This window comes from Monosiga brevicollis, genomic scaffold (assembly GCF_000002865.3).
Source record: "Monosiga brevicollis MX1 MONBRscaffold_2 genomic scaffold, whole genome shotgun sequence".
Classification (NCBI taxonomy): domain Eukaryota; class Choanoflagellata; order Craspedida; family Salpingoecidae; genus Monosiga; species Monosiga brevicollis.
In genome coordinates this window covers 1,020,504-1,042,458 of record NW_001865039.1, presented here as the reverse complement: position 1 = coordinate 1,042,458, position 21,955 = coordinate 1,020,504, and the positions used below count along the sequence as shown (strand labels likewise).

The window sequence follows — 21,955 nt, the reverse complement described above, 5'->3', positions numbered from 1 at the left end:
TTGCGACATAACAAGGAGGTCATTGCTTTCGCGCCCATTTTATTGTCTGACAAAGTTCACTGTTTTCGCGCGCAATTTGTTGCCCTGTTGTTCCTTTTCTTCCCTCTTCCTGTGCGGACTTCTTTACTTGTTCTCTGCTTTCGCGAGGTTGGTTCACGGTGTTTCTTGGAAGCGTACCGGCCCCAAACCTCCAATTGGCGTTTGGCATTGAATCATAATGATGGTGACAGAGTCGTTTGCGATCGCTGTTTGGCACGCGCACCTCGGATGAGCCTCGCTGACCTGTCCCCACACGGGTTGTGGATCGATTTTGGGAGTTGTTCGCCCAGATTGACGGGGATCCAACCCAGGCTCAACGGGATCGGGTAGGAGGGCAGCGAGCGGGCGGATCAGGCGGATCAGATGGACCAGAGATCAGCCGGATCAGCCGGATCAGCCGGATCAGCCGGATCAGCCGGATCAGCCGGGTCAGCCGAATCAGCCGGATCAGTTGGATCAAGCGGGTCAGGCTAATCTGCCGGATCGGATGAGCCAGATCAGAGGAATCGAACGAAATCACATGAGGCTTCAACAACAAAAGCACAAGCCGAGCCGGAAAGGGGGCAGACGCGAGCCAGGCATTTCGTGGAGCCCACTTGCTGCCCCAAACAGCGTCCCCCCTCCCCCACCTTTTAGCCCTATTGCCCAGCGCCCCATGGAACCAGACGCTCGAATCCCAAGAGCCCATTCTGACAACTTGTCCAAATTGCTTTCGAGCCCGCTTTGTTCTGGTCGTGGGGCACCACGCAATCAGTGTCATGTGATCTTTCATTGCAGCCATTTTGGTTCACTCACGCTCGAGGATGCTTTTTCGCCTGCTTCTGTGTGTGTACTCTTTTCTTGCCCATGTCCTGCTGATGGCACCCATGACCTTTTTACCTGTTTCTGCGACCTTTTCGGTGGGACAGCTTTCTTGCCACTTCTGCAAATCGCTGGAAGCGGGACGATCGAGACTGGAATGTGTCCCTTCTCTTCCCGGGGCAGCCTGCCTTTTGATTCTAGGCGGGCGCACAAACCTATGATGACGAGGCCCCTCCGCAGCGCGACTTGATCACGTCGGCGATCGCACACATGCAAAGCGAGTCAGCCATCGACGGGACAGATCGCCCAAGACACTGCCAGTGAACCCTGTGCCCAGGATCGACTCCAAGGCTTCTTCGAGCAGAACAGCTGGACTTGTGGTCTTGACAATTGTTCGGCCATTCCAGTGATACCCGACGCGATCGACCGACTTGCTCACTGCACAGCAATACCATTGACCACCATTGATCGCAGCTTTGGTGTTGCAGTTGCCTGGAGGCCATGATGATGACGGGTGGGCTGGAGTTGTATTCCCTGAGCATGGCTGCTTGTCTGAGTACGCGATCTCGCAATTGTGTATCAGAAGGGTGAGAGCAATTACCGCGATCACCGCAACGCCATGCCCAACAATCTATCGGATGAGGGACGAGGACTCCCAACTGCCCCGAGCGTAGCGTAGCGTAGCGGAAGAGTGCAATCTTGAACTTGCAGGTCACTTACTCACATTCACCACCATGACTGAAGTTAATCGAGTGTAAAACAACAGAATTCGCCAACCTGAACCCCCCTCTTCCCGAAATCGTCCACTAGGAACAGAGGATAAGGAGGAATTCAACACGCTCCATGGCCTGAAATCACACACACACACATCAAGGTCCAACAACGACAACGACACAAGCAACAAAAAAGATGGTCAAACCAATCAAGAACCCCCACCATGAAAACGCCAACCAGAAACACACCCCACACACCTCACTCACCCATCCCAAGTGCCCCAAGCCAAGCCGAGCCCAAGCTTATTATCGCAAGCAAACCACTGGATGTTTCTCTCCTTGCCGACGTCCGGTTTTACACACCTTCAACGTTGAGGTTTCGTGCGCTGGCGGATGCTCGACGACGTAAGAGAAACCTTGCGGGTGCGTTGTGTGGCGTCGGCTGACATAGCGTGCCCTGAAACGTCAGACGCGCATTTTTCACCTGGACCTGTTGTGCTCCACACCTGCTGCAACTCAATCGTACTGGCCACTGCCATTTCCTTGACGACTCGTCTGATTCTTGGCCGGTATGTTACAGGTGGATGGTGTGCGGATCTGATCCGCTGCCAAAACCATGTTCTAGGTTGTTGTTGTTGTTTTTTCTTTCTTGATTGATGTTGGTTCCGGATCTACATGGTCGCTGCCATCCGACAGTGTGACTTGTCCTTTGATCGTGATCAGCGATTGATCGGTCGATCGGTCGATCTAGCACTTTATACTCACGTTGATGCCCTCTCTTTTCTTGTCGCGCCTGCCTGCCTGCCATTCTCCCGCCTTGTCTTGATGATTTGCGCATGGTGTCTGAACTGGAATCTTTGATCCACGGCTCCAGCCTGTTTCGTAACCAAGCTCAGACAACCACTGCCGTCCAACTGCCGTGCAACTTGACAACCACTGGCTGGGTACGTTTCATCGCCCGCACGTACACACGCGCGCACACACTTGTGCAGACATCGATCCAAATCCAACCACCGTGTCCTGTTGTTTCGTGTTGAGTTCCGATTTTGGCGCGCTGCCATTTGGTGATCCATGTTGGGCTCCAATCACCTTTTTTTTTCTTAGTCTTGTGGTATGTTGGCGAGGTTCTCGTGGTTCTTGTGGTTGTTGATGGTTGTTGCTGAGTGTTGATGCACGTTTCCGGCTGGGTGGCTGGGTGGGCGGCTGCGAGCACGATCGGGGCTGATCTGATCGTGTATCCCGTGTGATTGATTGGCTGATGATGGCTGCATCGGTTGGGTGACGAGGCGGTTGGTTGTGTGCCTTGTCACCCTTCCCCTTTGTCCTTACCCATTTCCTGCTCAGTTCCAAGGCATTGGTGGGTGTCACCAAATCTCTCTTTGGTTTTGTCTGGTGTTGCGTACTGGTTCCCCCAACGCAACACATATGGTTACATGTGCGTTATTGTTCCATATGACGTGGTGCGTTTTTTACGTGACGAGGAGGTTGACGCCTCAATGTGTGATTTTTGACACACCCAAACACATCTATTTTTCACGGTGTCGGGGGTCGGCGCATGCCGCTTTTTGGTTTGGTGTGTGATGTCTGTTACACTTTCTGCTTTGAATCCCATAATTTGCTGGTGGTTGAAGATGGTGTGAGAGCGGACACATGTCTGGGCGTGTGCTGGTGCTGATGGTGGTGACAAAACAGAGCGCGTGGCACCATTCTGATGGGGGGACATTCTCGTGGATTTGGAGTGGCATGTGGGTTTTCGGGTCACCATCACGGTCTGCGCGTGCCTGACCAGTTTGTTGCGCTTTCCATTGATCCGGTTGTGTGTGACGTGATTATCCTCTTTCTTGATGGAAAGGTGTGGCGCCGCAGCTGCCTCAATTGTGCTCCACATTGGGTGTCAAAAGTGATGCACGTTGACTCACCCTGCTTTTTGGGACCCACCATCATGAAGATCTTCTCCCCCCATTCCACTTGGCTTTGCTCGAATGTCATGTTCTCTTTGGTGTGCTTTTGATCCCGTGTGCCCACGCCTCCTCCTCCCCTTCTGTGCATCACTCCTCCTCCTTTTTGTTCTTTCTTCCTCGTCATCCTTCTTCAATTTTTTTCGATTCGTTGTTTTCGCTGCTCGTGTGTGTGGGATCTTGTCTTTTGGGTTTCTGTTGCTTTCCATGCCTTTCTTGTCTTTTCTTCTGCTACTGGTCCTTTACGCGCCACCCTGGATTGGTTGTCAGTCGTTTGCGCTGCTGCCACATCCACACTCGCATGTCGCGTGGTCATGTCCGTTGGCGCGCATTCATCCATTTTTTTTCTCCGACTTGCTTTTGACTCCCACACCACGCGTCACAAATCACCCCACATCACATACACACGCTCCCACCCACATGCCGCCAGCTCATGAACTGATCTTGAAATTTTCATGCATTGCTGCCTCATTGTCTGTGCAGGCCTCCAACTTGCCTTTTTCCTCCTTCCAGTCCTCGCCAGCATCACCGTCTCAGCCACTGGCTGAGCCTTTGATCTTTTGAGCACATAGTCTGCTTGACCCCTCGCCTCGACCGCCGCCCTGTTGCATCCGTCATCACTGGCAACCCTTGCCGCCGCTGCCAACATGTACGAAACCCCTCTACCCAGAATGCCCGTGCTGGGCCATGATCACCATCACGGCGTGATGCCCAAGACCTACGACCTGTTGCATGCCAACACCACCATGCAAGACATTACTGAACCCGAGGCCAGCTCGATGGCATCGCACTCCCCCGTCAGCGATTTTGATGACGGCCGCGTTCCCGCCCTCTCCGACAGTGACGATCTCGATTCCGACGCCTCGCGGGATTCCCACGTGCATGTTCCCGCCAACGAGGCCAGCCAATCCCCACTGGCATTCCAACCCGCCAGCAAGCCGGCGACCTCCAACATGACCCCCACCAACGCCAGCACGTCGTTGTCCTCGGCAGATGCCATCCGCATTCAGCTCGCCCATGATCGGGCATCGGCTACACCGCGTCGTCGATTCCGCTTTGATCCCAAACCCCTCAAGGCCCCGGAACGCCTTGATTCTGGTGTCTCCTTTCTCGTCATTGGCTCGGGTGCCATTTCCCTCCCCACATGCCGCAACTACAACAGTGTTCTCTTTCACCAGGTGGTGTCTGCCGCCGCGCCCGAGGCCCCAGCTGCCTCGGGTGATGTGGTCAACGGCAACCGTCGTCGCACTCGCGTCAAGCGCCCCAACTATGTAACCGACTACCACAGCGATCACGAGGATGATGACAATGACGATGCTGATGCCGCCGCTGCGTTTGTTCTCTCCTCGTCCAAGGCCAGTGCTGCGACTGGCGCCCCCAAGGCCGCTCGCGCTCAGCACAAGGTCCGCAGCAACGCCGTCTCGCCCCAGCCCAAGAAGGCCCACCGCATGCCCGCCCACAACGGTCACCAACACAACGGCCACACGCATGGTCCCAGCTCATCGAGCACCACCGGAGGTGGCGTGCGTCGTACCAAGACGTGTGCGTGCTGCGGCACTTCCAACACCCCGTTGTGGCGTGACGTTCAGCCCGATCTGCCTTTGTGCAACGCCTGTGGTATCCGCTACAAGAAGTACAACAAGATTTGCAGCTCGTGCCACTACGTCCCGTGCAAGTCAGAGCGCGACAACAAGGCCTGCAGTCGTTGTGGCGATGTGTTGCACGCCAAGAACGCAACCGCAGCGCCCCCGCGCAAGTAATGGCCTGTTTGGTGTGTCGTCCGTGACGACAAATGTGTCGAGCCTGCCTGTTGCCCGATTGTGGCGTAATATACCATGCTCGTCATGGCATCTGTTTGTTCATAAAAAGTCTCAAAAGGGCTCTTTCGCTGCGGCGATTTGATGTTGTCTGGTGTGGTCGTCTGGACGCATAAGAGAAGATCGATCTATTGCAATCTTGTTCATTCTCGTTCGCCTCGTTTTTCCCCCGTGTGTGTCCCTTGTTGCCTGGGTGCTGTGCACATATGCCGCTCGGAGATTGTATCTCCATGATGACACTTGCTGAGCAGATGTGATCTTTTCCTTCCCAGCGTTTCTCTCCGCTTTTCATGGCCGTTTCAAATCTTGAGACTGCCATCGCACTCTTCCATCACCCCTCCCCAAATCAATCAAGCTTTAAAATTCCTCTCTTGCTCACTGTTTCTCGCACTCCCAAGCTTGATCGCAAGCCCTTTTCAAGAACGCATGTCACGCAGCGATCAAAACCACCGAAGCGGCATGTCAGTGGCCAACCACCAGTTCCCGTCACAAACCGGGGAGGGCACGCCAACAACAACGAAGGGGGCCACAACCCGTCATACCATGTGCGTTGCATCTAGAAAGATTTGGTGGTCGACTGAGGCCCCCACGTGTATGTTATTTCGCCCTATTGCCATCTGCTTGATTGTGCATTAGCACACGACATTGTGTGTGGTTGCAAGGCCGTACACGCGAAAACGGACACCAAGGGTCGTACTTGTACAGATTGGCAAAGGCATGGACAATTCAGGATGGGTTTAGCCTTTGTCATCTACAAACCATCCGGACACGTACACGAAAATTCGGGTGAATGCTAAACTCAAATATACCCCTTTGAATTAAACCTGGGTCGTTGGCTTTTGCATACTGGCATGTGGGCGATGTCAGCTTCTTTCCAGCGGACACCCACAACAAACACCGTCACAAAGTGTGTCTTCCATCACGCTTCAAAGGCAGTGGCCACAACACCAACACCGCCTGTCTGACGGTTGGTAGCAAGCAGGGCTCCGTAAGGAATGTATGGGAGTCACCTGAAACTGAACGAGTGACCCTCTCGCCCTGTTGCTGGGCTCGTATGAATGTATTGGTGTTGCTTTGCCTGTGGCGGCCCTTGTTGTGGCAGTGCTGGCAGTGCTGGCAGTGGGTGGGAGGTATGAAGGGTAGCGCCCGCCCTGTTCATGGTGTGCGGCGAAGGTGCTGAAGCCTCGCTGTTGAACGAACCCAGGTTTCAACTGCCAATGTGGGCCGGACAGTCAGTAGTCCAAAAAGTGCAAAATTTTTGACGTGCGTGTCTGCTTTCTACGGTGCGCGCAGAGCACGGCGCTAGGTGACAAGTGCTTTGGCGTTCCCACACATTCCAAGAGGCGCTCAAGCCTCCCAGGCGCTCCTGACCTCATCCCGTGACTTGGCCAGCCTCTCACTGGCCGTGAAGCACACACACGGCCCATCAGCAACTCTCTCGATCCCTCGACCTCAGTCTCTCTCTTTGATCCTCACTCAGTCTTGATCTCTCTCTCTCCATTTGATTTTTGATTTTTGATCTTCAAATTCACATCCCCAATGCTAAATCAATCAAGCTCTCTCTCTCTCTCAAACTCTCTCAAACTCTCTCAAACTCTCTCTCTCTCTCTCTCTCTCAAACTCTCTCAAACTCTCTCTCTCTCTCTCTCTCTCTCTCTCTCACTCACTCTCTCTCTCTCTCTCTTTTATTTCTCTCTCGCATTTACTGTGCGCGCCTTGTGTGTGTGTGTGTGTGTATGTGTGTGTGCCGACGAACCGACCGAGGCACATTGAGAGCGTACTGCTGTTGCAATTGTTTCTTGGATTGCATTGCCTGCTTTCAGATCGGACCAAGTCCTCGCTTTTACTGGCAACTCGGCAGTTGTCCTTGCTTGGAAGAAAACCAACGGTCTCACTGAGGCTGTGTTGGGGACCGGCTCATCGCTCCCCACAACACGCACCACCACCACCACCCCCCGAGAATCGTGCCACCGAACGCTGACGCTTCGAGTGACGACATCAACACCAGCTCGGCCGTCGGCGCCGTGCCCCAGTTGCGACATTTCCGTGGCCCCTCGACCATTCCAACACCATGAGCGAAAAGTCGCATGCCTCGGCTGGTATGTTGGCCGAGTTCGACAAGACAACGATCGCGGATCGAATCCTCGTGCTCTTGGTCCCATGCACCCAACAGGCCTCACACACCCAACTCATCTGCTTTTGCTTTCCCCGCACTCCATGACAGTGGCCAAGCGCCGCTCGGAACAGATGGAAGCTCAGAAAGAAGCCCTGAAGCGCAAAATGAAGGAAAAGGTGTGCACATTGCCTTTTCGGCCCAGCCAACCCAGACACTGAACACCAACCGAGTCCGTGCCATTCAACTCACCAACAACCCCCACCCCTTGTTCTGCTCTTTCGCCCCGCGCATCTGGTCTCCATCCTTGCGCCCAGGAGGAGCGTCTGAAGCAGATGAAGGAGCGACGCAAAAGCTCCATCTCCACCAAAAGCACGGCCCGCGCCGATCCCGCCGGCCGCCTAAAACCTCGCAGGTCAGTCTGCACCCTCGATGATCAAGCTCTCAAAGCCAGAATTGAATCCCAGGTTGACAATGCTCACCGTGCCCCGTGGCATTCTGCTGTGCAGTGCGCCATCTGCGGCCGCAACGCGGCCTCCAACTGCAAAGGCCAAACCCTCGGCCTCGTCAGCCGCTAGCAAGTCGGCCAGCGCCATTCCGCGCACCTCGCGCCAAACTTCAGCTGCCAGCTCCCCGCGCACGACTCGAACCACTGCGAGTGGTGCTACCACCACCACTACCAAGACTGGCACCAAAAAAACAGCGGGCGCCACCTCCAGCAAGTCTGGCACCAAATCCCTGGGTACCAAGGCTGCATCCAAAGCATCGCCTAACAAGACCAGCCCGGCCAAAACAACCGGATCGAAGACCGGCAGCAAAACCGTATCTAAACGAGATGCAACCACACGTTCCACCAAAGCATCAGCCAAGCCCGCCCATGAAGAAGAAGCAGAGCTTGACGAACAGGCACAGCTCGAGCCGGAGACGAAAACTGACGCCCGCGACGACGCCCCCTTAATGCAAGTCTCAGATGACGAAGGCAGTGAGCCCGGTGACCATGACAGCGAGGATCATGAACAGGACCACGATGCTCAGGACGACGCCAATCAAGCGGACCAGGATGACCACAGTGACGCCGGGGACGGCGCAGCAGAGGCACATGCTGCTGAGGGTACCGAAGCATCGCCTGCACCGGACACCGCCCAGCTTCCATCACGCAAGGCCGTCGATCGCTCTGCCCGCCGTCGCATGCAGGCTGGAAGCGCCGAGGACGGCTCTGATGTGGGCTCGGACGTCCCAGCGGTTGCACAGCCCATGGAAGGTGAATCATGGGTCGATGCCGCAAAGCGGGTGGAGATTGAGCAGGCTGAGCAAGAACAGCGCCGCCTCGAATTAATTGAGGAGCAGGAGCGCGAGCGTCGCTTGGCCGAGGCTGAGCGTCGGGCGGCCGAGGAGGAAGCTGAGTTCCTACGCAAGGCTGAGGAAGCCCAGCGCTCAGCCACAAAGCGCGAATTGCTGCGTCAACAATCTGCAGAGCAGCGCCAGCAATACCGCCGGGAGCTTGAGAAGCAAGCTTTGGAAGAGGTCGAGGCTAAAAAGTCTGAGGACCGCAAGAAGGCAGAACAGAAAAAGGCCGAGCGCTTGGCTCGTAAAGAAAAGCTAGCCAGCCTTCGCGCTCGTGTGATGACAGCCCGCACGGGCACATCTAGCCCTCGCCGCATGTCCCCAGCTTTGGTCGAGAGTGGAGCTGAACCCACCAACCTGGAACTTTCCGGCGATAGCGACAAGACCGCCGCTGTTGCCTCTCCATCCACCATCGCTCGCCCTCAGCCCCGATCAGGGTCTGCTGCCTCTGCTGCCTCAGGCTTTAAGCCTGAGGCCCATGCAAACAATGAGTCCCAGGCGGCATTCGAAGCTGACGCGAAGCCCGAAGCTGCTGAAGTTGAAGCGACTGAGCCCGAAGCGACTGAGCCCGAAGCGGAGCTTGAAGCGGAGCCCGAAGCGGAGCCCGAAGCGGAGCTCGAAGCGGAACCTGAAGCGACTGAGCCTGAAGCAAAGCCTGAAGCGACTGAGCCTGAAGCAGAGCCTGAAGCGACTGAGCCTGAAGCGACTGGGCCTGCAGCGACTGAGGTTGAAGCGACTGAGCCTGAAGCGACTGAGGTTGAAGCAACGGAACCCGAAGCTACTGAGCCCGAAGCGGAGCCTGAAGTGGATCCCCAAACGACTGAGCCCGAAGCGACTGAGCCTGAAGCTGCTGAACCTGAAGCTGCTGAACCTGAAGCTGCTGAGCCCGAAGCGACTGAGCCTGAAGCGACTGAGCCTGAAGCGACTGAGCCTGAAGCTGCTGAGCCTGAAGCGACTGAGCCTGAAGCAACTGAGCCCGAAGCAACTGAGCCCGAAGCAACTGAGCCCGAAGCAACTGAGCCCGAAGCAACCGAGCCCGAAGCAACCGAGCCCGAAGCGACTGAGCCCGAAGCGACTGAGCCCGAAGCGACTGAGCCCGAAGCGACTGAGCCCGAAGCGACTGAGCCCGAAGCAACTGAGCCCGAAGCAACTGAGCCCGAAGCAACTGAGTCTGAGTTTGAACCTAAAGCCGAGGCTCAAGTTGCACCCAATTTCGAGTCCAACTCTGAGGCTGACGGGGCTGAACCAAAACTTGTGGTGCCTGAACCTACGGCTGAAGCTCAAGTTGCTGCTGAAGACCAACCTGACGCCGAGCCTGAACCCAACGTGGCTGAGGCTGTGCCTGGACCTTCATCTGAAGTTGCTGCTGAGCCTGAGGTCGAGGCTGAGCCCGAACCTGCGAATGTGCAGGAAACGGTGACCGAACCCGATTCCCAATCACACGCGGTACAGCAAGCTGTGGGTGAAGGCGAACTCGAGGCAGAAGCTGATGTGACAGATGATACCAAGATGGACCACGACCTAGAGACGGAGCTCAGGAAAGAGACAACCTCCAGTGTCGACGAAAATACTGCGCCCGCGACGACAAGAGTAAGCACGAATCCCTTTGCTTCAAGTCGCTCTCAAGAAGCCGTGGTCACGCCTGCAGTGACGACAGGAGTAAGCACAAATCCCTTTGCTTCAAGTCGCTCTCAAGAAGCCGTGGTCACGCCTGCAAAGACGCAGACTCCGACTTCGCCCTCTCGTCCTATTCGGCGCAGTATCCCAGCATCCACTCCAAACGTCGCTTGGGAAGATATTGAGGCACAACTGCGGCAATCCGTATCAACGCTGCGCGTGCCCCACGAAAAGTGGCATTCCGTCGATTCAGCCTTGCAACAGGCCCTTGCCAGCAACTAAGTGAAGCACGAGTGCACCCGTGGGTTGTTCTGTTGACAAAAGCACCCTGATTGATTGCATTCAGCCCTCCCACTCGTCCAAACTGATCCGGCTGCAGGACGCCTGGTGCTTTTTTTTTTTTTTTTTTTCTTTGTCTTTCCAACGCTCGGAATTTTGTGTTGCTGGGGCTTTCCTTATATCTACGCTGCCTCCTTGTCAGGAGCTCATTGTTGCCATGTGGCGCTGTATTCAAAGTTCTTATCTCAAATAGCTGACCTGTGCCGTCCTTCCCCATGCCCCCTCTTGTTATCATAAGATGCCTTCTGCGACGATGACGACGACGATGATGAAGAGCCATGCCACTGCCAATGATGCAGCTGGCAAGTAAGCTGTGTAAATAAAAAATAATGTCAATCTCATCAAGCGTTGTCGTGTGAGTTTGCGTTTTCAAATTGACAAGTGAAATGAACATGCTGCCTCTGCTGTTTCTTGAGCCTCGCTAGCTAACCTTCTTCGTTGGGACAACGGACGAGATCTTTTGCACTATCGTCAGTTAACAAAATGGCAAGCGTCAATCTGGCAAGCACGAATGGGGGTTCAATTTCATTTCATCACAAAGAAGGCCAGAACATCGGATGACTGGAGACACAGAAGAACCAGAGCAGATGCTAACCCCTTTTCTGAGAGGGAAGAAGAGCACCGCGCATGACAAAATGACCAGAAACCGAGCAGGCATGATGATGTGTGACAGGCGGAAAGCCCATGGGGAAAGAAACCTCTGCATGCTCATAAGATACAGATCATACGATGCAAAATTTCCAGGGCACTCGGAGACTCGTCCAGCAAGTCTCGAGGTACTCCATTGGGGGAAACAAGCCCAATGGCCATGGTGCGACCGCCACCAGCACACATTACCAATACAGATTACACACAAGAGGAACAACCCCACGGCCGGATCGGCAACAAAGCAGACAAGTGAGAACAAAGTCAAAAGGAAAAGACCCATCAAGTGTTCTCCGTTTAAAAGAAGGAGGAGAAGGAGCCGACAACCACGACGTGGCTCTTCAGACTCTTTCCCACCACCCTCGGGTATGCAAAGGGGCCACGAGCCACTTTAATAGAGGGCGGCGGCGATAAGAGCAAGAGACGCTGCCAGCAGCGTCGAGACGAAAACGGATGAAGCGCCGGACACCGACTTTTGAAAGACGGCAGGGGCATCGTAGTTTTCAGGGTAGGGCTGGAGGAGGCTTTGAGGGTAATCGTCACCGCCGCGCATACCGCACCAGTTCTCGCCATCACCCTGCTCCCATCGGCCGTTGGAATTGCGGTAGGGACGAATCTGGCTGGCTACCACGCGCCAATAAAACTCAAAGTAGGGATCATCGCACGAGTCTTGGCAGAAGAACTTGATGCCCATTTCATCAGCGTAAGAGCCATCTGCGTTGATGCTGTTGGCAGAGTCACGGCACACAAAGAGCTCGCCGTTTCCACAGGCGACCTGGATGGGGTTCTCCGCCAGATTGGGACGGTTCCAGTCGGCCACGCAGATCTGCTGATCCGACTGCAGGGATTGTGCCATAATCTCCACCCAACGCTTGCCCACGTTTGTAAAGTTGACACAGACTGAATGATAAATGTGAATCATGTCGCGTTGATAGCCAATGGGAGTGGCCGTGTTGACCTCGGTGAGGGCAGTGACTGAATACTGCGACGCAGCGTAAGCCTGAGCAACCACATCATTCTTCTTGGGCTCGCCAATAAGATTGGCACCGATGGCTTCGCCAGCAGGATAGTCGTCCGGGTTGCTCGCCATAATGTCGGCAAAGTTGGCATACTCAGGGTCGGTGGACACGACGGTCGTGTCAACGCCTTGCGCAGGCAGCATACCCAGATCGTTACCCTGGGTGGTATAGCGGGCTTCAAAGTCTACTTGATAAATGGCTGTGCACTCGCGATGCGTCGCTTGCAAAGCAGCCGCGTACTCATCCATGGGCTCGCGCAGCGTCTTGACCACAGCCATGGCGCCTATTGGAAATGTTGATGCAAACCGTGAGCTGCGATCCACAAATTAAAAAAAAAAAAAAAAAACCCTCCCCCGAGGGGCGGAAGGGGAAAAGAGCAATCCAAAAGGGCTGCACCAGGTGTGGGCCTAAGCCCAGACGTACATTGTGCCGCCAGCAGCACAGCAAGGATAGATCGGCCGGCCAGCATCTTGTCCGATTGAGATCCAACGAAAAGAAAAGGCAGTCAAAGGCCACAAGGTAGGAAAAGGAAAAATGCAGAGGCAAACAGCAGTGGGAAGCTGGCGTTTGAGCAAGAAGCAACCCCAGTTCGCTGCCTCGTCGTGGACGGGCAAGCACAGCAGCGGAAGAGCGGGCGCCGAAACGATCACCAAGCGTCCAGACAAGAGGCGCTGCCAAACAAATCAATGAGAAAAATCCTTTTGTTCCCTCTCTCTCTCTCTCTCTTTTTCTTTTGCTTGGACAGTAAGGCACAAGCCAAGGAGTAACGTTAAACGTAAAGGTGCTTTGTTGTTGTTGTTGTTGTTTGTTGAGGCGAGCTTTTGTTCTCGGCTTTGATTTATTTTGTAAGACGGAATGAAGACGCTCGGACAAAGGGTTACACTCCTTAGACAATGTAGATCTCCAAAACTCGATTGTTTTTTACCCACCCCACCGCTGCCGCCTCCAAATCGCTCGCTACATGTGTAACTCATTGTCAGATCATCCCGGCTGATCTGCTACCAGCTGTTATTGGCCCCTCACGTCTCTCTCTCTCTCTCTCTCTCTCTCTCTCTCTCTCTCTCTCTCGTCATTCAACAGCAGCAAGCAGCAAGCAGCAAGCAGCCAGTCAGCGTCAGGGTCAGTCGGTCGGTCATGGCACATCACCGTCGTCTGGTCGATGGCGCCGGTCGTGTTGCCTCACGACCCCTATCATTGTTTGCATTCTCGCCTCATCCTACCTCACCTACCTCATGTCATCCTGTTCTTGTCTCATGCCTGGCGTTTGGCGCTTTGCTCCAGTCAAGAGGTATGTTCGTGGTCTCGGAGATGAGTGGAAGGCGGGCTGCTTGCTGCTTGTTCGCACGGGTCATTTGGGATTCGGCTGTTGAATTCCCTCACACACTTGTGCCGGGTTGGGATGTGGTCGGACGGACATTGATTGGCCTTTGACGTAGACGCACCAAGCTCCTCGAAGATGGCGCGATCCCTCATTCTCCTCGCCGTTTTGGGTGAGTGCCAGGTGTCACGATCAGAGTCAGGAATGTTCATTCGGGCGCAAACACGATCCCAAAGTTGTGCGGACCGGGTGGAAGGGCAGCTGCTGGGCCAGAGGGCTTGGTACCAAAAAGAAATCTGGCCGTGCATGCTCGATCCAGAGGTTGTCTCACTGCTCTGTCTGATGGATGTACTTGTTACAGCGCTCGTGGCTATGAGTGTGTCGGCCGCCAAGAACGCGACGACGACCACAGCCCCTGCTGCTGTCAACACCACCACTGCGGCTCCCACCACCACCACCACCCCTGCCGCTGTCAACACCACCACCGCGGCTCCCACCACCACCACCACCCCTGCCGCTGTCAACACCACCACCGCAGCTCCCACCACCACCACCACCCCTGCCGCTGTCAACACCACCACCGCAGCTCCCACCACCACCACCACCACCCCTGCCGCATCCAACGACACCACCACCACCACTCCCGCGGCGTCCAACGGCACCACCACTCCGGCTGCTACCACGGCTGGCCCCACCACCACTCACGGTACGATCGTCGCGCACGAATCGTCTCCTTCCAATTGAGAAATTTTTCTCTGGTGGCACCTCACGTTTCGAACCTTCTGCAGGTCCCACTTCTGCCCCGACTCCTGCCACCGACTACAAGCACAGCGTTACCATTAAGGGCGACGGTGGCGCCCCCTGCGTCCGCTTTGACTACGATAATTTGACTGTCACCATTGGTGCGCGATAGCCATCCATCCTGTCTGCACTTGGCTTGCCACCTCCCTGGGTTTGCCAAATTAGGACCCACATGTGCATCAAATTCTCATGCAGCAACGCCACGTGTTGTTAGATGGCATTACTATGGATCTTTCCAACTTCTCCTCGGCCCAGGGCAGCTGCCAGAACGCCAAGAACATCTCTCTCCTCATGTTGGTCTCCAACACCCCCAACGGCTCTGCCAGCGTCACCCTCACCTTCCACCAGAATGCGTCCGGCTACGTTAACCTGCAAGGTGAATTGACACTCTCTGCACCCTGTCTTCCAGGCGCCCTCGTGCCCATATCGACCACGGCATGTCAGTTGGTTCGCCCCCGACTCACCACGGCCTCCCATAGACGTGAGCCTGGAAACCTTCCTCGGCGCAATGCCCATCATCTTCCCGCTCAACGTGTCCGCGCACACGGCTCTGTCCGCCCAGGCCAACCACTCTTACGGCTGCAACTACACCTTCTCCTACTCGGGTGATAAGGCCCTTCTCAACTCGACCCATCACGCCACGCTCAACGTCACCGACGTGCAGGTCCAGGTCGGCTCCTTGACCAAGGAGGGCAACTTTGCCGCCTTGGACAACGATGCCTACTGCCCAGCCTCGGCCGACTCGAAGCGTACGCCCCTTCTGCTCGCTCGGTGCCCAAATACCACCTTTTGTTGTCCCCGTATTGCAGTGCTTGTACGCTTTCAAGCCTGCCCTCTTGAGCCTTGACTTACACTTGACCCGCCTCACAGGCTCCAAAACGATCGGCCTGATCGTTGGCTCTGTCATCACGGCCCTTGCTCTCTTCGGCATCCTTGCCTTTGCCATCTCGTACGTTTGCTGCCAGGTCCCAAATGGTCTCACTGCTTCTTCACCCAAACGTTGCACCGTCTCACCTCCGTGCGTGATCCTCCATTGCTCATCCAGGCGTTGCCGCACGTCCGAGTACGAGCGCATCGATGCCTAAAACTAGCTGTAGATGACCTTCTTGGGCAGGCATCTGGCCGGCTGTTTGATGTTGATGCTGTGCTCAGTGTTGCATCTCTTTGTTTCGAGCCAACGTCCGCCCTCTCTCCTTGATTTCTTTGTCTCGTCATCTCTGTATTAGGAATCGTGCATTATCTTGACTTTCACCCTTGGGCTGCTGATTGAACCATGTGCGTGTGCGGGCCCACATCAGAAGCCGCCCGAAGCCTGCTTCGTTTGGTTTTGGTCGCCTCTGCCAACTTTTCCCTCTTTCCTTGTTGTTGTTTTTTTTTTTTTTTCTCTCTCTCTCTCTCTTGCTTGTCTTTTTTTCGAGCATGTCCTTCTTTCAAACCAAAATACTTGCACGAAATTGTTTATCACACCGCAAACTCCCAATTCAGGTGTCCTCTCACCAATGTCACACATTGATTATACCTCAACTCGGTCCAACGAGGGCTCGCGCGTAGCGGTGTGAGTTTCATGTTCTTCTACCACACTCGATGTGATCAGACACATGTCACAAGTGGCCTAGCTCAGCTAAGCCCTTCTAACCCAAACGCTCGTAGAACAAAATGTATGCTTCTGCCGCGAGGACTTCCTTCTCTGCGACCTTGTTGCACGAAGTACACAAACCGCGAGGGCTATGAGTGAAGGAAGGCATGGAACGAGCTGTCACCGTGGCCATCACTACGAATGCGCCATACTTTCGTACCTTGCGCACACTTGCATCAGAGACACAGTACCATGACGATGGTGAGCCTGACGTCTGACTCGGGCCTTGGGCAGCCGCTGTATCCTTCGTTGAAGCTTCCATATCCGTCTGTACACAAGACCCGGTGAAATTCCGTCCAGCAATGTCTTGCTGGCTTTTCATTTGACGCACGCAGAGAGCATTTAGGCGGCTCGTACCCGTACGTAGGCAACATAGTGCCCTCCTGTGAGTCGACCTTGGTGTACAACCACCGATCTTAGCTCGTAGCGCACCCCGCATTCCTTGCCCGAGTATACCGTCATCGAGCACCTACGCGTGCCCTTTGATCGTGAACACCCACACGTCGACCAAGCACGGGAGCAAAAGATAGGTGGACCCTTCGACACAAAGCTATTCAACTCACTCAGTGCTACAAAAAGGAGCAATGTCCAACACCAACGGGAAGCTCACATGGCGAGAGCTCTTGCTGAGGCGTGTACCTGCATACAAATGAACCGGACCCGCCACACGCTGAGCATCAGTGGTAGGATGCACCATACGTCCGAGGGCCACTGAGGCGCTGAAAACTTTTAGGCACGATTTCGCGACAGCACGCACCGTGTTGCTCAAAGCGTTTAAGATGCAGAGTCAGGACCGTGGGAGGCAACTCAATCAGCAGTTGCTTACTAGCCTCGCGTGCCACTGGTGGGATGGGCTTTGAAGGAGAGGGCGTCGATTTCATGGACGGCGAAGAGCATGTGCCGTCCGTCCCTGATGAGACATCGCTGACGCCGCCTTTGGCAAAGGCCCGAACACTGCCAACATTGCTCGCAAAGCCGTTTGCCTCATTGACAGGCGATGTATCTTCGAATGCATGCTTGAGTCCCGGCTCACCAGACATATCGTCAGAATCGTCCAAGCACGCATTGGAAGCGACAAGGTCGCTGTGCCCCACCACTGCAGTCAAGGTTTCGGAAGATTGTCCCTGTTGAGTTTCCATTTGAAGGCGTCCATGAGGAGGTGGACACAGAGCACTAGCTGCGTCCTGTACGGCCGCGTCCGCTGCTGCACGGCGTCCGCATTCTTGACAAAGGAAGGCATTGGTGCCGCGCAGTTCCTCTTTGGCACAGAAAGCAGCCAAACACGAAGCCACCGAGCTTTCGTTGGGACTTGGAACGTACATGGGAGCCAAGGTACCACAACGCGGGGGAAGAGTTAAGACGTTGTCTGACATGATCATAGAATCCAATGATACCGTACCAACCGATACCACCGAGCTGGTTCTGGAGTGCGTTCGCGTCGCCGGCAAGCTTTGAGTCCCATACCGATTGCGGTGTGGCCGCGCATCTGTTTGCCCGTGAACCGGTGTATCACAGCCGTTGGTTCTGGCTTGACCGCCCTTGTACGAGTCGTGATCCATCGTCGACTCTGTAAACAGTGCACCCCGGGGAAGTGATGATGCTTCTCCGGGACCAGCCGTACTAGTCGTTGCTTTGCCATAGCTAGTCACTTGAACCATTCCTGCCGCCACTGCAGCTTGCACCAGCTGAGTGGCCAGGCCCGACAGCATTGTCATCCTCGGCTCACTTGAGCGGTCGATTTCGTCCGCGTCAGCATCATCAGGCCAATCACTCGATTCCGATGCAAGGCCCACCCCATCGCTGAGCCTAAATACAGAGCGCCGTTGCATGATGCCATCCGAGCATGGGCTCTGTACGAAGCTTGAAACCACTTTGCTCTCACAGTCTGTCTCAGCATGATGACCGCCGTGCTCCTCGCCCGAGCCTCTGTCCCCATTGCCTTGAGCATGCTCGGCGTCATCGCTGCTGTTCGGCCTGGAAGAAAGCTCTGCTGGAGACGGGCTGCCCTGCAAAGGTTGAGGCGATGCCATGGAATTTTCCTCATCCTGCTCGTTGAAGTTTGACTCGTGCAAACCTGCATCTGCTTCTATCGCGGTTGCGGCAGCGGCAGTGGCTCGCCGAGCTTTTTTCTGGGCACCAGCATCGCCACGAGTAGGTGCAACGGCTGAGCTGCTGCCACGATCCGACTTCTTTTGCTTCCGCTCAGCTTTTCGCCGCTGCTTCTCCTCCCGCTTCGCTTGAGCTTCGAGCTTGCGCTTTTGCTTCTTGGACAAGGCCTGCGTCATCAGCGGCAAGCAGGTCGGCAATGCATCAGCGTGATGGGATGACAAATAGGTTCGCGCTTGGGACAAAAACTTGCCTTGTTGGACGCGTTGCTGCCCTTGAGCGTTGTCAGGCCTTCGTTGATAGATACAGCCACTGAGCCTTTCATCCCACGCTTGTCAGCTTGCAAACGACCTCTGTGGCAAACCATGCACGTGTGATGGCACGCAGAACAAGCCGCTTCAGAGTTGAAGCTCAAAAAGTTCACCGTTGATGCTTCGAATCACGTACGAGGCAGGGCTGGGCCCAATGGGTAGAGAGAGATCGAGGAAGTCTTCCCGAATGCGAGATACCTTTGGGCGCAGCAAGATTTGCGTGATTTGGACGTGCGCGCATGCAACACGATGCAAGTGCAAGCCTGTGGGTGTGGTCATGCCACCGCACTGGCAGCAGCCGAAGCAAGGTGGTACATACCTGATGACAGCCGTGACAAATGATGGTAGAGGCGAGCTTGCCGCCAAATACAGCCTGGATGGGCGTACGGATAGTGCGGTAGTAGACTGATTCGATAGGTCGGGCGAGCGGTAGTAGGGTGAGTCTTTCAAACAGGGGTCTTGAGCTCGACAGTTTCGGTCCTTCGAGTCGACACACTTGAACAACGGCACAAGCTCATTACCTCGCAGGGCTTTTTGCACCTCCTTGTCTTCGAGTTGAGCAATGCATGCACCAAAACTCTGTTTTGGCTGCATGAAAAGTCCAAACTTGCTCAACAGGGCGTGTGCAATATGCTATTGGCAAGGAAGGCGTTGTGTTCAGACATGCATATTGGCCACAAGCGCCCAGTGGGCCAAACGCGTGAAGGGGAATCTGCAGACACGAATTGGCAAACTGTGTGGCCATGCATACCGTCCGGTCTTCGTCATCCATCAAATCGAGCAAGTGCCGAAGTAGCTCTTGACTATCTTGCTGCTGGTAACCACGGAAGCGTGGTGCCCTGGACATTGCCACGTGAATAAGGCAAGTGTGAGAGCGCTGGATGCTGAAGACAAAGTCATCTGCCGCCCGACCCAAGAACAAAGATAACCAAAGAAGAAGACTCCACGTGCAAAAGAAAAGCAAAAAAGCAAGGGGTTCGCACTTCATCACGATGGCGTTGAAGAGCGGCTTGGGGTCCGGAGGGCTGGTAAGAGGATGAATTGCTGATGAGCTGCGGGGCATGAAGCTTGTGGAGCCTGTAGGGACGCTGACATACTGGTTTCCACTGGCTGCTGTGAGATTCTCGAGAAGCTCCAGCAGAGAATGCGCCAGTTGGCCCATATGCGGTATGACATCCAGGCTGATAGAACGAAGCGTTGCGTTCTATGCATGGGTGGGGTGTGAGCGAGCGCCTGACCACAGCATGGCCTGCCCCGAACAGGGTCGGTTTGAAGATTGCAGAAATAAAGCAAAGCACACCAATTCAGCATCTAGGCAATGCGCCGGGGCCGGCACCAGCAGGACCGGCTGGTCTCCTGTCGCCTTGTCTTCTGCATCAACATCATCAGCCTGCTTGGCCTTGTCAGCTCGCAGGCGCAGATCGGTGCGGAGTGTATGCAGGCGCGCAAGACTCTGGCATAGGAACACGATTCAAAGGTGGTTCAAAATTTAAAGACGAGCAGCGCACCGCAACTGCGTGAGAGAACGGCCATCTGTGGAGCCATTTTGCGCCACGTGTAGACTCAAAAGCAGGAGCTGGCGGCAGCTGGCCCAGTTTACCTGAATAACAGCGTTATAAAAACACGTATTGCCCAAGTTGCGCAGGCCGCGGACTGCTGTGGCTGCTGGTGCCTACATATGCCCACCGACCAGATAACATGCCAGATGTGGGCAACTGCAAAAACCAAAAATGTTGTTAGAAGCCAGGAGATGCGCCTACGCACCTCAGCAGAGGCACGGCCATTGGACTCGGGCACAGCACCTGCGCCAGGGTGCACACAGACTCGGATGTATGAGAAAGATTAGCCCCAACGCTGTCTTTAAGCCGGCATTTGGCGGATGTGTACGACAGACCTCCGGGGAGGCGACGACTCGACATAACGCTCGTTGCGCTGTCCACCGGTGGTCGGTCTCGTCGATGATGAAGCCTGAATGGCCATCAGCACTCCTGGATGCGAGTCTTTGACCTAGCTTAGAGGCAAGGGCTTGTACTCGTGGATGGCGGCAGCGGCGCTGGTGGGCCAAGCACCTTCAGACTATGCAGCACGCAAAGGTTTTATCTTGAGCCAGAAAGGTGCCCAAGCAGGCGAGCGCTCAGCGCGCCGCGTAAAACAGTCAGCGTTCAAGGCAAACGCTGACCTACCCGTACCTTGCCAATACAGATTCCACGCTAGCCCAACCCGTGCCCTGCCGCTTTACTCCAGCCAGCCAGCCAGCAAACCAGCCAGCCAGCCAGCCAGCCAGGCCTTCAGGCTCGAACGGAAAGAATCTGTGCGATGGTCCAGCAAAGCCAGCGGTCGCAAGCACAGAGAAAAAAAATTGAAAAAAAAACCCTCAAAAAACATCCAAATTTGATCCTGGTGTAGGTGTGGGAATATACGACTACTGGCCCTTTGTCGAATGTTCGCGTGTGTGGGCGCGAGTCGAAATGTCTGACATTCGGCGGTGTTCTGCGCCCATATGAACGTCGCCGGTTGATCGTCGGTATGGAGGAAAAACAAGTCGATCCTAACGCGTGGGGAGGAGGCGGATGCACTGGCACGAGTGCGCATGCCGTTCGTGGTGTCTCTTGGTTTGCCAACCACAGTTGTTGACCTCGCAATCAGTCTTTGCCTGTTTAAATGATCAATAACACGCTTAGCGCCCGCAGAAATTTATCGATATCTGTTAGCGTCAAATCCGTGCTTCCACGCATTTGAACACTCCCACTGCTTTCGCACACACTCAGCATCGGTCGCTATGGGTCTTCCTATTGGTATTCCATAGCTACGACGACCTCACACATTGACACCTACTTTTGGACCCCCTGGGCTTGATCCTCCTCGTGGCAGTCACATGAGTAAACACCGCGTGTGACGCGGTCCCCACGATGCCTGGGCAGCTGCCCTGGGGCAATAAGCTTGTGGCTACTGTTGTTTCCCTTTGTTGTGACACCTGCGGTCGGGCACGAGTTGCACTTTCCCTATCCTCGGGATTGAGCGACTCTACAGCTATTCTAACGGTGCACCTGGTCTGGTCACTGTGAATGCTTGCCGACCGCAGGTACGTCAAGCCCTCTGCCATTCTGTCTTCCCCTTGCTCTCCTGTGTGCTCTGCTCTCTTGTGACTTTCCCTATCCTCGGGATTGAGCGACTCTACAGCTATTCTAACGGTGCACCTGGTCTGGTCACTGTGAATGCTTGCCGACCGCAGCTGGTTCAATTGACCTCAAGACACCACCAAAGCTTTCGCTCCGCTCCGACGGACGTCTCTCAAACCTCTCTCAAAACGCTTCCTCAAACCTACGCGCTTCCTCGCAACCCAAAGACGGCCTCCAGACGTGCTGGAGCCTGACATGG

The 21,955-nt window shown here is 55.1% G+C and overlaps 5 protein-coding genes across 5 annotated transcripts; 2 read left to right on the top strand and 3 right to left on the bottom strand.

Annotated features, from left to right (window-relative positions):
• Positions 1-352: 352 nt before the first annotated feature.
• On the bottom strand, positions 353-1,576 carry MONBRDRAFT_4929 (uncharacterized protein; the record flags this gene model as incomplete). The annotated part of the gene is made up of 4 exons (XM_001742109.1): positions 353-565; positions 919-971; positions 1,111-1,332; positions 1,561-1,576. 4 exons carry the CDS (start codon positions 1,574-1,576, stop codon positions 353-355), a joined length of 504 nt encoding a protein of 167 aa, XP_001742161.1.
• Positions 1,577-2,079: 503 nt separating this feature from the next.
• Positions 2,080-10,684, top strand: MONBRDRAFT_35482 (uncharacterized protein; the record flags this gene model as incomplete). The annotated part of the gene is made up of 6 exons (XM_001742566.1): positions 2,080-2,122; positions 2,428-2,497; positions 3,995-5,267; positions 7,152-7,620; positions 7,759-7,856; positions 7,951-10,684. The coding sequence occupies exons 3-6, from the start codon at positions 4,159-4,161 to the stop codon at positions 10,682-10,684; spliced, it is 4,410 nt and encodes a 1,469-aa protein (XP_001742618.1). The 5' UTR covers positions 2,080-2,122; positions 2,428-2,497; positions 3,995-4,158.
• Positions 10,685-11,777: 1,093 nt separating this feature from the next.
• MONBRDRAFT_35481 (uncharacterized protein) lies at positions 11,778-13,078 on the bottom strand (the record flags this gene model as incomplete). The annotated part of the gene is made up of 2 exons (XM_001742108.1): positions 12,829-13,078; positions 11,778-12,688 (listed from the first exon to the last, which is right to left on the bottom strand). Exons 1-2 carry the CDS (start codon positions 12,872-12,874, stop codon positions 11,778-11,780), a joined length of 957 nt encoding a protein of 318 aa, XP_001742160.1. The 5' UTR covers positions 12,875-13,078.
• Positions 13,079-13,091: 13 nt separating this feature from the next.
• Positions 13,092-16,022, top strand: MONBRDRAFT_30803 (uncharacterized protein; the record flags this gene model as incomplete). Its single annotated transcript, XM_001742565.1, has 9 exons — positions 13,092-13,149; positions 13,411-13,524; positions 13,842-13,895; positions 14,085-14,429; positions 14,512-14,625; positions 14,739-14,963; positions 15,004-15,273; positions 15,395-15,473; positions 15,570-16,022. 9 exons carry the CDS (start codon positions 13,092-13,094, stop codon positions 15,607-15,609), a joined length of 1,299 nt encoding a protein of 432 aa, XP_001742617.1. The 3' UTR covers positions 15,610-16,022.
• A 133-nt stretch (positions 16,023-16,155) lies between these two features.
• MONBRDRAFT_22039 (uncharacterized protein) lies at positions 16,156-20,496 on the bottom strand (the record flags this gene model as incomplete). The annotated part of the gene is made up of 13 exons (XM_001742107.1): positions 16,156-16,218; positions 16,321-16,428; positions 16,518-16,629; positions 16,724-16,799; positions 16,918-17,582; positions 17,625-18,436; positions 18,897-18,950; positions 19,329-19,416; positions 19,561-19,781; positions 19,878-20,030; positions 20,178-20,249; positions 20,342-20,379; positions 20,472-20,496. The coding sequence occupies 13 exons, from the start codon at positions 20,494-20,496 to the stop codon at positions 16,156-16,158; spliced, it is 2,487 nt and encodes an 828-aa protein (XP_001742159.1).
• Positions 20,497-21,955: the final 1,459 nt, after the last annotated feature.